The following is a 13642-nucleotide window of genomic DNA, read 5'->3' as shown; positions in this document are numbered from 1 at the left end:
TTTACGTATGCTTAAGATTTAATCGTATGCGTAATCTTTATACGATTCAAATCATTCTCAAATTCGTTCAAAAGAAAATCAATTGACTGTCAAACCAAACTTTACGATAGAAACCCACATTTTGAAAAATCTCACGTGAGATTTGTGGGGGGAGGGTTGAATAAAATCTGACGAAATCTCACCAGGGAGGAGGGGGGGTCAAAAAATTAAAAAAAAAAAACACTTCACGTTATTTGTGGACGCCCCCAAAAGTGTAAGTAGAGGTTATATTTTTTAATATTTTGGAAATATCAGGCGATTGTAATAAGTCAATTTCTTGGCTTTGTCTGTTTGTAACGAATAGAGAAGGACAGAAAACGTGCTGTAGGAAATTTTTAAACTTGACAGTTTGAAAATTTTTCAAGCAAAACTTCTGCTTTGGCCATAATCATCCATTTAATATTGATTAAATTATAATGATGATAAACAGAGTGTTGATTAGTTGTCTCTGTCTATTCGTAGAGAATAGAAGAAGACAGAAGATGTGATTTTTTATAACTTTTCAAATTATTTGGTGGTGATGATTATTAAAAGTGTTAATTAGTTTTATATGTATGTAAAAAGTAAAAACTGTATAGAGAAGGACAGAAGAGGTCAGTTTTTTTTTTTTTTTTTGAAAATGGTCAAGTTACATTGGTACGGATTAGTCCTCTCTCTTTGTTTGTAATAGTAGGGGAGGAGAAGGTGCTCATTTTGTAGTCACTCGAGCGTCATGGAGACCTAGTAGGTTTTTTACATTAAGTAAAATTGATAAAACAATAATAAGAGCGTTTTTTATTTTAGCGGTGGGTTCAGAAACTGCAGCCATTTTAAAGTTTTGAAGAAGAAAATATATCCAGAAAATTGCTTACTTAGGTTGATTATAAATATATTTTAGACAACAAAGACTAAATCATTTGGTTTAGTGCAAAATAAAATATCTGCGAAGCTTAGTTAGGAAAATATGAAGCTTTATTTTTTTATATTTTGAAATGTCTCTACAGGCTTACCCAACCTTTGAATCGTCAGTGCTTTATATGGAAGCTTATTTGGGGTATACAAAACATCTTAATCTGACAGATCCGATGACATTTCAATATTTTAGAAAAAAAAATTTTACCCACCATGTGAGAAATCTGATTTCTATACCATGATAACTAGACACATGACACGCTCGAGCTTATTCCGAAATCCCCTCTTCCCCTCCCCAACTATAAAGAACAGAGAAGGATAGATGGTGTGGGGTTAGAGTTTTTTTTAATAATTTTTGAAAATTGTTCAAGTAATAAATGGATGATCGTAATAATTAAGAATGTGTCGAGAAGTTACGAAGTTTTAATTCCTAATATCTGCAGTTAGAATTTTTGAAAGATGTTTGATGTTCATATTTATTTTTATGAGATAATGTCAGGTTTTTTTTATTAAAAAATTTTGGTTAAAATATAATATAGGTATAGGATAATTTATTCCTATTTCTTAAAGTACTTATATAGTATAGGTTTACTAGTCATTTAAACACTTTGGGTAGCTAGAATACCTAAATAATAAATACTAGAATTTAAAGTACTTAATTCGAATTTTGTAGTATTTAAATATTAAAAGACTTAAAACAGGGTAAGTATATGCCTTAATATTAGAGTATTATTAAAATGTAGTAACACCATTTTGACTGATAATACTAGGACGGTCCTGCAAAAAAAAAAAACTGCCATTAAATGCGGCGTTTTCTAGCTATCCTTTAAAGAAAAAAATACATTTATAGTCTGTCAAGAAAGTGAAGAAATTAAAAAGTGACAACATCGTAGTGTCATCCCTTTCAAATCACTCTAAGAATAAAGGGATGACACTACGATGTTGCCACTTTTTAATTTCTTCACTTTTTTGACGGACTATAAATTATACTTTTAGTTTTGATTTATTTTGTGATTAAAAAAATCTAAGTCTTAGATAATATAGATAATTTCTCACTTACAAATATCGCAAGTGAACGAAATTGTGCAATTGGTTATATTGTTATAATTATGATTAAGATTTAGTGATAGATAATATTGAGTTGAATTTAGTATTTTTATGAGCATAACATAACCGATAAAATTTAGATTTAGTAGTATAAAAACAACTTACATGATATCTTTGACAAAATTACTAAAGTCTAAATTGTAACAAAATTCGTAAATGTAGTAATTAGAACATAATATTATATTATTGTAATAAATACAAGCTTTCTTTGTATTAAAAAAGTCTGATATACGTATCAGACTTTTCTACAGTCCGTCAAGAAAGTGAAGAAATTTAAAAGTGGCAACATCGTAGTGTCATCCCTTTTTTCTTAGATTGATTTGAAAGGGATGACACTAAGATGTTGCCACATTTTAATTTCTTCACTTTCTTTACAGACTGTAGAAAAGTTACTTAACAGAGAATACTTTTTTTATCAATAAGGAAAGGCTTTGACCCATTTCGCCAAGAATATTGATATTTGACCATATTATCGATTCAACTCAATATTATTTGCTACACAAGACCAGATTTTCTGTAAATTAAAATAAAAGGATTAGTTTATTTTTGTACTTTGTGTACTTTCTAAGTTTATTAAATACATTTGTTATAAAAATCTGGTTTTACTTATCCCCCCCTCTCATTTTTATGTCTGATTATCACTTAACAAAAATACACTTGCGTGCAAAAAAATCGACCCACCCCGCGCATTTCTATTCAAGTCGCTATATCTTAAAAAGCTATAGTTATTTATTATTTCTTTTTATAAATAATGCGAGTTAATGTGTACGTTTACTCTACATTTTCATTTCCAACATGCTTGACTACAAACGACACAAATCACTAAGCACCCCCATTACTCAGTTTTTTAATCGTTAATTGAACGGTTTTGTTCTGTATGAAAAATCGGTCAAATCTTATTGTTTTTGTTTTGTCTCGATTTTTATTGATTTATTGTTCATTTAACTTCATTTTAAATGTAATTTCTTTGTGGCGAAATGGATATTACTCCAAATAAAGCCTTTCAAGCAGAGGCTTTGCTAAGAGCTGAATTTAGACAACGAGTTGTGGCTAGAAGTCTTAATTTAAGTCGAACTTCGGTTACAAAAGTATACCGAAATATTCTAGAGACTCTAAACTTTATCATGCGACCATGTTCAGGAAGAGATTGGGCTACATTTGGACGTGATGACCGTTTTAAGATGTCAACGTCCTTGCGGAATCGACATCTCATTTCAGTTCAAGTGCAACGACGGCCAAGAGAAGTCGGATGAGTTACAGTGATTGAGTAGACTGTACGACGAAGACTTGCAGGCAGCTGTTTGACTTCACAAAAACTCGCTAACGGTCCAAAATTAGCCCCAGCACACAGTCAAGTGCAGCTTAGTTTCGCACGTTCTCATGTTGATTTTTCATTGGAGCAATGGCGGGTCGTGCTCTTTTCTGATGAAAGCTAAATCAGTCTTTATGGTAACGATGGTCGCAGAAAAGCATACCATTGATAAGGAGAATGGTTTGCGCAGGCGTGCATTGACGAAAGGCTTCCATTTGGTAGGTGTTCGGGGACTGTATGGGGCGAGATTTCTTTTGATGCATAAACCAATCTTGAGTTTGTAACCGGGCCACGCCTTGGCATTTTGAGTACCTATCGATACATTCAGGGCGTACTAGGACAACATGCGGTGCCATGTGCTGGTTTTGTTGATGAAGGTTTCATATTGATGTAGAACAATGCTCGACCGCACGTTGCTGCGAATGTTCGTCAATATCTCTCCGACGTCGAAATTTCGGGTTTGGACTGGCCAGCAAGGTGTCCTAACCTTAATCCTATTGAGCACCTATGGGGAGAACTCAAAAGGAGGGTCAGGGCCCGGACTCTTGCCGCAGATACCCTTCAGGACCTCCAGGTGGCTGTACAAGAAGATCGGCATGGTATCGCTCAGGAGGTCATCATAACTTTGATAAGGTCAAGGAAAACCCGGATGGAAACCTAAATTAGGGTAATGGGTGGCACTATGAGCTATTGAAATCAATTTGTTAGTGTTTTTTACAAGAAAGATGTCATTAATCGCCTACTGAAATGTTATGCCAAACCATAGACTTAATATATACTGTCGTACCATTATAGGTTTATGCGAAGCATTATAGGTTTATGTGCCAAACTGACCGGTTTTGTTTTAAGGCTGTAGAATTAGTAATAATTTACAATTACAATAACTATAGCAATAATTAAATCCTTATTGTACTACTACCTTTAAAACGATACCAACATTTATTTAATACTAATTATATTTCTTGAGTTATTACCGTTTGAATCGTAAGGAGAGAGGTGGGTCGATTTTTTTGCACGCAAGTTTAGTTGGGACGTAAATAGTCTGTCAAAAAAGTGAAGAAATTAAAAAGTGGCAACATCGTAGTGTCATCCCTCTTTCTTAGATTGATTTGAAAGGGATGACACTACGATGTTGCTACTTTTTAATTTCTTCACTTTTTGAGAGACTATAATAATTATTATGTTTATGAAAAAGAGTACTTACCGTGTTTTTGATTGCTGAAAAAAAATCGGCTGTTAAGGCCTGTATTCACTTTGAGTGTAGGTGCGAGTGTAGGTGATTAGTGATAAAGATATAATGAAGGACTTGCACTAATCAGTCGCTGTCAACACTTTCACCTGCACTTAACACTAATCAAAGTGAATACAGGCCATTACATTGACGCACGTCTGAGCCCTGGGCCTTAAAATACTTTTTTATATATTTTTTATTAAATAAGGGGGCAAACGAGCAAACGGGTCACCTGATGGTAAGCAACTACCGTCGCCCATGGACACTCGCAACATCAGAAGAGCTGCAGGTGCGTTTTAAAAGTTAAAAAGAGCGTTTTTTTTATATATTTTTTTTAACTATTATTTTTTCTAGGTAAATAATCATAGATAATATTAAAACACATTTTTCTGCTAGATACATTTATTTTCACATTGTATATGACAGGCTGGCAGTGACGTAACTATTATAATCTGTGATTATCGAATAAAATTCACAAAAAACTTAATGTTAACACCTGTAATAATTTTGATATTTTTGTTAGTTTTTAATTTTTAATACAAAACTCTTTTCTAATGTATTGTCATAATATATTTCTGTCCGAAAAAAACGCAAAGTGTTGTCACTATTGGCTAAATTCTACTAGTTTTACTATGGACCTTTACGTACATCGTATAAAAATCTATGGCAGCTAAAATATCTTTACATTTAACTACAGTATAATCGGAATTATTTTAAATTATAAATGCAATAGTATTGGCTCTATTTAGGGAATTCTCAAATGTGACTTGAGTGCCTCTCAATTTGAGTGGCGCTTGAGTATTCGGTCTTTAATATATAAATACATTTTTGAGTCAGTAAATTTGGCTATTTCCGAAAAAAAAAAATTGCTACAACAGCATTCTTATTTTTAACCTAAAAATCGATGCTGGTTACGATTTTTATTTACAAGATTAGATAGTAGAATTAGATTTATTAAACTTACTACAATTATTACTATAAAATTACATTAATAATTGAATTATTTTAATACCAAATATAAAAATTTTCGAATATAAAATGAAAAATAGGAACATTGTCAAATAAATATTTGCGTATTTTGAGCTTCTCAAGCGTTTAAGAATTTTTTGTATAATTTAAATTATGTGGCATTATTTTCACATAATATTGTTTCAAAAAATTAACTTACTTAAAAACTAAATATGACCAAAGTTTCAGCGTTGGCACATTAAGGATGGAAGAAATAATATTGTGTCCGTAAAAACACTACAACATGGTCACTTTGTAATTTATTTAAAAGTACCCTCATTTTGGCAAATTTATTCAAAGGTTACATTTATGATTATTTTAGATTAACATGTTTTTAGATAACTGAAAATTAATGTAATAATCATAATTTCGTTTTTTTTTTAGTGAAAAAAAAATAATAAAAAGCGACCATATATTTTTTAATCATATCGTCGCTATTCTTACCTAGTGTAGTTAAGTTTTAACTTTGTAGTTCTTTGGTATTCATACAAAGAAATAAATGCTATTTTAAATGGCTATTCGTTATTTAAAATGTTCGAGTCTAGATTCAGAATATTTTGTCTCACTTAATTTAAAGTATAGCGGTCGCATTCACACATTTATGAAAACGTGTGCGTGCGAGTGAGACAAAATATTCTGAATCTAGACTCGAACATTTTAAATTACGAATCTTTATTTGTAGGGTAGTTTGATATTTTATGTACAATATTTTTAACGGTTATCCCTTTTACTAGTAAAATTACTTACGCAGACTATAACTATTCAAGATCTTTGTCATTTGATATTACTACCATGCCAGATATTCAGATCTTGCATAGTTATACGCTGTATAAATATTAGGGATCAATTTATATGCGTTTTATGAGCGGTTTAGCCGCTACACCGCGAGATCACAAGCAAATGTATGTAACGATTTATTTAAATAGCGGCGCGGTCAGTTACATACAAGGTGCAATTAAACCTTCCTGCCAAATTTTGATATATTGATCCTTGTTAAAAATAAAAATACACGTATTTTTCTTTTATAGTCACTCAGTACTAAAATGTTGAGAAATAGCTTCCGAAAGTTAAAACATTACAATTAATGGACACGATGCGTCGGCCGCGCGTGACATGCCCCCGCGCGCGCGCCTCATCCCGCGCACCCCTTCTGATTCCCCCGCGCCGCGAGTGACCGTTCTGCAACGGTTTTAAATGGGATAAAATATGTCATTGACAAAAAAATAACACCCAATTTTTTTTGGTTAAATGGACTCTCCTAATGATACCTAAGCCCTGGAAAAAATTTGGCAGGAAGGTTTAATTGCACCCTGTATACAGTGCTCCCAAAATGATAATGCGCATAGAAAAATTCGTAATTTTTCGGCAACGATCGTATTCCGCTTTGCAGCGACGTAGAGGCGCCTTACGTTGCTTGGACGTTACCATGGTAACGCCGCGATGGCTTCCCGGTGAGTAAGCGACAGCGGACAGCCACCGGCTATATGATATTTACTTCTATTTCATTTGAACAAGATGCATAATGCAAGTTTCAAAGCTTCGGGTGTTTTCGTGATTACGACAATTAACGAAGATTTCCATGCGCATTATTAATTTGGGAGTACTGTAATTGCTTGTGATCTCGCGGTGCAGTGTAGCCGCCAAAACGCGCGTTCGCGCGGACGCATATAAATCCACCAGAAATGTGTCGCGAGGAATGTGTTTTTAAGATCCAATAGCATCGCCGCGCTGAGCGATGTCACGGCAAGCTCACGTCAATGAAGCGATTCTATTGGTTCTCAAAAAACACATTCCTCGCAACACATCTCTGGTGGAAACGCAGCCGAAGAGTGTACATTATGTTTTAGTTTATTCGCCTAAATTTTAAGCGTCTAGATGACATTGAGATCTATTTGACTATTTATTGCTACTTATATACATAAATACATACGCGAGAGAGCGAAAATAAGGAATAAAATTGTAAAAAAAATTAGCTAAAATAGATTTCAGGAATGTATAGACTTATTATCTAGAGCTCTGTTGAATAGAGGAATCGTCGTCGGCAAAGCTAGCTCTGTTTCTTCTTTCGCATCTCTTCTGGTGTTGACGAATGAATGCGCTGAGGCGATTCAGCAAAAATTGCTTATCATGGCCCTCCAGAACCAACTGATTCTTCAAAACTTCAACCATGTGGCGATTTGCCGAAGCCACGGCCCAATAATAGTACAAGAAGAAGAGGAGTATAGCAAACGCTGGGACCGAAAACGTTGACGTGCCAAGAATGAAGATAAAACCTCGCACGAATTCGGGGAATCCCTCGAAAGTTTCTATAACATAGTCCCAAACTGTGTTATAACCTCTGAAAGGTCCACAACTCCAGGAGGGAACGATTTCAGCGATGGAATAAGCTACAGGGACAATGGATATCACGAATCCAAGGAGAAGCACTGACATGAATAGGGACTTGGATTTGGACGCTTTGTGGACTATTGGCGATGGCGTGCAGTTGACTAGACAAGCGAACTTCTTGATATAGAAGATGAGGAAGCAGAAAATTGTGCCAATGATTGGCAGGAATGGGCAAAAGAATGAACCCATCCATATGATAGACTGGATGTAAACGATGTCCAATACGTGTTTGGGCAGGTAAAACTCTTGGGATCCGATTATTCTCAAGCAACGGCTTCTAGCGTGCCTCGCAATGAACGCTCTAGGGAGGTTTATGAAGAATGTCATGATGAATTGTATTGCGAAATCCGTTAAAATCAACTTGTAGAGCTGTTGACCAACGTAGGTCTCCCAGCATTCAAGTCTGTTGGACTCCTCATCTGAAGGACATATGATACGGTTTGGAGAAGTAATCTGGATATACATCTGACTCAAGAGAACTGCTAAGGACGAAAGTCGGAGCAAAACTGTTCGTAGAAGACTGATAATTATCGCATTCGCTGGGGTGTAATTCTCGAATCTGATCATATACCCAAAGACTTCAGGGATCACAAGATTCAAGCCGACAATGCTCAGAAATGGCAGAAATTCCAAGAGAGTATTTTGCAGCTGCGTAAAGGATAACTTGTCGTCTTTGTAAAGGAATTCCTCAGTTCGATTCACGTTGAATTCGTTGTTGAGTTGATCCATGGAGTAATTGTATGTTATGTATATGAGTATACCAGATGCAATCAGTATTATTAAGACCAACAGGTTGATAAAAATTCTTTTGATCTGCAAAAATATTGCCCCCTCTCTAGATCGTTGCTGCTTTTCTTCCTTATATTTCTCTTCTTCCAGACATCCTTTTACCTCATTATATAATGCCTTGTGCTTGATTTTAGCTGACTTATCATTGTGGATGCAGAAGTCCCACCCACCGAAGACCAAATTGCAGTATTTATAGAACTGTCCTTCGCTTTCAACAAGCTTTTCCTTGAAACCTCTCGCCGAGGACTTCACTATTGCAATCAAGGAAAACAGTGCCCAAGAAATGGGTACTAAAATGTATGCCATCGGCATATTATAATACATCTCTTTACTGAAGAGACCCTTTAAATGATACTCATATATCTGATTGCTGTATACACCGTAGAATAATATAGTTTTCTCCATCCATCCAGTGCCTTGAATGAAATCCAAGGCGATGTTGTTATCCGTCAAATTTCGCTCGAAATACGTCTGCGAGCAACAAATGGTGGAATTTTCGAGGAAATCGGTGCACTCTTCAACTCTTTCGACTAGCAACACATTAGGGAGGATCAGGAATAGGACAACGAATATGGATATGGCGAAATTCAGGAGGAGCATCCATCTCAGAAAGAGGAAGTAAGCAACGACCCCAGTTCCGAATTTCCCTTCAATTTCCCGTAACGCTGATTGCCATAACTCCAATTTTCCCATAATTTCGCCCAATCGTATTCTGAATCGGTGCCATATTTTTCTTTGTTTCCATTGTAACTGCTCGAAGCCTTGCAGGCGTAGTTTTGTTGCGTTCTAGAACAAAAAGGTAAAAAAGAACATTTATACAACTATTTTAAAGTTTAAAAAAGTGTTCGTATGTGTTTTAATAGCAAAATAAATAACACATATTGTGTTCAAGAACAACAGTTATCATGAAAAACAAGATGGCTGTCATTGGTCCTTCGAGTCGGATCTTACCTGTAATCGTGCTTTGAGCTCCAGCTTCTGATGCATCGGCACAGGCATGGCCTTGATCTGCATTATCTCCTCCCATGTTCGTTCCTCATTTGATAGATTTTCTGGAAATTGCAAAAATTATGATGTTTTTTTATACATTTTGTAAAGTGATGCGATCTCTGAAAATACACAATACTTGTATTCCTCTTGCAACATACAACATCTACTTGCTAACCATATAATATGGGGGCTTTTATAGTTATATTAATGCAAGTGTCATAAACAGAACTTAAAATAGCTTTGGAAGGCTTTTACAGTTCTATACAAGTGACATAAGCGGAACTATTAAAAAAACTTAAAAATTAAGCAACTCTCATTAAGTATCAAATCACAAATTTATCAAGTACCCACCAGATAGATCGGGAAGCATAGACAGGTGTATGTCTCGACTTTGTGTAGTTCTCGCGAATGTAGACTGTCGCCTCTCATTCTGTGATCGTACTCGCTTCACCGTAGTCGCTGAAAGAGATAAAATGATTAAGATGTTATCCTATCTTCTGTGGCTTAGTTGATTATGGAGTGTCCACGCTAAAGTTCGCAGACTCGATTCAGAAAGTCTTCAATGTCCCTTGGTCATGGATGAATCCACGGAATATATAACACTACAGGAAAGGGCATATGGGCATGGCCCGCGTGCCATAGTTATGTCCAGCTGGACATAACTTAACTCGCACGCAAAAGGAAATTCGTGAGTACGGATTTAAACCTTACGTTAGTTGACGTAAGGTGTAAAATTGCGTACAACTTCAAGTCTTGTCATATTTAGCTGTCAAGCGCCATCTAGCGTTGAATAACTGAACTCGGCAGTCAGAGCCGGTATTGCTAAATTTAAATTCTTCTTTATTTCAAAAGGGTTAGGGTTGTTTTTACGACATTGTATTTAAAAAAGAAATCTCTTTGTGATTGGTTATTTCTTTTGTGTGCGTAAAATGTTACTGTGTGAGTTTGGCGACAGCAGTTTCAATGAAACTTACTTGCTATGGCCCTTCCTTTAGTGTTATATATTCCGTGGATGAATCCATACTAATATTATAAATGCGAAAGTGTGTCTGTCTGTCAGGTACCTTTTCCGAGACCCAAAGTATGTCCATATCAAATTTCAGCAAAATCAATTCAGCGGTTAGGGCGTAAAGAGGTAACAGACAGACACCCTAACGCATTTATAATATTCTAGTATGGATATAATATAGAAATACCTAAACAATATAATAAAAGCTGCTAATACATACTATTCCTTGCCTGCTTCGATGGCAGCAGCGTTGCCAGCTTAGTGGTGTCCGCTCGCTGCAAGTTCTCGAACAGTTCCTGTTCTCCCCCCGGGTAGAGCTCCTGATAAAACTCTCCGCCTGCCTCCTCCCAGCCCTCATGGCGTTTTGACCGCTTGCCTTTGCCTCCGGACATTATGGCTTGTTTATCTATAAAAAATATATTAAAAAGTCATGTAAAGAATGGCATATTTGAAAAAAAAGTTTTTTGGATACTGTACAAAATGTTACAACATACAAAATGTTTAAAAATATAAAATTCTAATAAAATAAAATATCCTCCCAATCTAGTGAAAAAATTTAAAAGCGACTCCTCCTTTCAATGGAAATAAAAGACACTACCGACTACAATCAGGCTACAGGGTCTGATAAATATATTTCCTCATTACTTTGTAACGAAATCCTGTTAATAGTTACTTTGGCACACTTTTAAGAACTTTCTATTTAACACATGAAACCCACACATTTAACTGTGTCAAAAGTAGGTTATTCAAATTGAATCTAATAGCAGTTTACAAAATTTCACCCAATTTCTTCAGCGCTTATTACAATAACCAACTAAAGAATCCCATTTACCTTAATTTTAAAACTGATACCAAACATAATATCATAGACTGCTAGTGATTAAAGTATTGAAAAAAATAATATTAAAAGTCAAATTGTTCAATTTGTGATACTTCATATACTTTGTACAGCAGACATACACCACGTTTTTGCAATAAAGACTGTACTGCTTCTATACCATTTGTAATTTTATACTATTGTATAGTTTGAAGTGCTGATATTAGAAGGCCAATATGAATCATAGAAAATCCCCATAACAAAATATTATTGTAATTTCTAGTCCCAATTAATCTGTTTTGATTGTCAGTGATAAATGTTGATAAGATATGCAAAATTATTGGTTATTGTGATATAGTAATAATTTTTTGTGCAATAACAGGATATCTGTACTTTTTAAAATTATAATAAATGAACTATATTGTTTTAATTTTAACCTTAAATCTAAAAGGTGATGGTGAGGTAAATTTTTTTTCTGGGACAATAAATCTTATTAAGTATATTACTTTTTAAAATTTATTTTTATAACCTTTGATTATATTCTGTAACAGATCTGCTTATAAACTTTTTGGGGGTGGCATTGTCGTCACCGACAAAACCCCTTAAAAAAATTGATAAAAAAAAAAACATTTTATATATATTGCTTTCATTATTCACATACTTGAATATATCCTCACAGTACAACAATAATTGTAAAGCAATAATTAATGCTGACTTATACAAATACATAGCATGGCAATATAAAATGTTATGTTAATTAATAAATACTTGAATAATAATTATTGCACTGAGTTACAACTAAAACCAGGAAAATAACGTTTAAAAAAAAGACTGATAACAAAAAACATGCACAAATATCTTGGCATATTATAAAACATATATAAAAACTTCATGGTTACGGCTGTAACTTTTGGACGTGTCGCTCACAGCAAGGTAAACAAAATGCTCTTAAAAAACTTTTTGACGTTTAAATTTCGAATTATTAGACCTCACCGGATGCTGCTAATTTATAATTATTATGAGTTGTGACTTGTGAGCTATGGATGGCCTATGAGTAATAACAAGTGAAAGAAAATAACAACAAAGGATTATGTATGCTGTTGTATAAAAAAGTAAATGTATAACTACAGAATAGGAGTTAAATATATATATTCTTGTTTATTAGTTATGTTACGAAAGGAAAATCAAACACAACAATTCTATTTTTATATTCCGCAAATATATTCTAAATTTTATGTGAAAACGTGTTTTTCTTACCTCACTGCAACATCAGCACAACACATTATTGATTTAACTGTTTATTTTCACACACACAGTTCATTTGCACAGCACTTTTCTACGAATTTTAAAAATAAATTCCAAAATCAAAATAATCCGAGGAGTGGTGCAGTGTGCACTGCGTTCAGTTTTTCCGATTGTGTTGTCAATAATGAAATGTCAAAACTCGTATCATTTATTCGTTTTGCGTGTCTTATCGATTTTAATACAGGCGGATTTTACGTATCCATATCGTAAATTATCTCAGCCCATTACAAAGTTATTTTTACTTCAGTTATTTCCATTCATTTTTTCGTCGAAAATTATCTTTTGTTTACGTAATGGCTAGCACGTAGATCGGAACGCGCGTTCCAAATTCCAATATACTTTGAAAATAGAACATTTCTATTTTCTTATTTTCACTTTCTCCTGTTTTCTGATATTGTTTATCGTTTTCAATGATTGTTTATACAACGTTGTTATTTTATAACACTACTTATATTAATGCTGTCGTCCTAAAATATTATTTAATCTTTTCAACGTTGATCTCGGGAAAAAAGCACTGAAAATGTAGCCACTTTTATATTTTCTTCCAGGGGATAAATAACGTGATTTTGCATTGGAAATTACATTACGACGAGACGATCTCAATCGTTTATCTAATTTCCGCAGATCACTCGGCACAGAACCGTCTGCGGATCGCGAAAACAAATCTCTAAGGACATTTCCTTCGTACAATATCCGGGGAGGGTCGCTATTGGGAAATTTTCGCGGCAATTTTTACAAGCCAATGAGGGGAGGAGA

General features: G+C 34.4%; 1 protein-coding gene across 2 annotated transcripts; it reads right to left on the bottom strand.

The window, feature by feature from the left end:
• Positions 1-7366: 7366 nt before the first annotated feature.
• LOC121738270 (transmembrane channel-like protein 7) lies at positions 7367-13615 on the bottom strand. 2 transcript variants are annotated; one of them, XM_042130228.1, is made up of 5 exons: positions 12839-13615; positions 10985-11170; positions 10107-10214; positions 9717-9817; positions 7367-9551 (listed from the first exon to the last, which is right to left on the bottom strand). In XM_042130228.1, exons 2-5 carry the CDS (start codon positions 11154-11156, stop codon positions 7593-7595), a joined length of 2340 nt encoding a protein of 779 aa, XP_041986162.1. In that variant the 5' UTR covers positions 11157-11170; positions 12839-13615; the 3' UTR covers positions 7367-7592. The 2 variants fall into 2 exon arrangements, with proteins under 2 accessions (XP_041986162.1, XP_041986163.1); XM_042130229.1 differs by lacking the exon at positions 12839-13615 and adding an exon at positions 11597-11616.
• Positions 13616-13642: the final 27 nt, after the last annotated feature.

Source organism: Aricia agestis, chromosome 22 (assembly GCF_905147365.1).
Source record: "Aricia agestis chromosome 22, ilAriAges1.1, whole genome shotgun sequence".
Lineage (NCBI taxonomy): Eukaryota > Metazoa > Arthropoda > Insecta > Lepidoptera > Lycaenidae > Aricia > Aricia agestis.
Note: the sequence above shows the minus strand (reverse complement) of the source record. Positions and strands in the feature narration are given on the sequence as shown.

Excerpts from the sequence above, each read along its gene's own strand:
- LOC121738270 (XM_042130228.1), bottom strand. The coding sequence starts at position 11,156 with ATGTCCGGAGGCAAAGGCAAGCGGTCAAAACGCCATGAGGGCTGGGAG. Across the intron at positions 10,215-10,984 it reads ATCGAAGCAGGCAAGGAATA|CGACTACGGTGAAGCGAGTA; the intron begins GTATGTATTAGC and ends TATCTCTTTCAG. Across the intron at positions 9,818-10,106 it reads TATGCTTCCCGATCTATCTG|AAAATCTATCAAATGAGGAA; the intron begins GTGGGTACTTGA and ends TGCAATTTCCAG.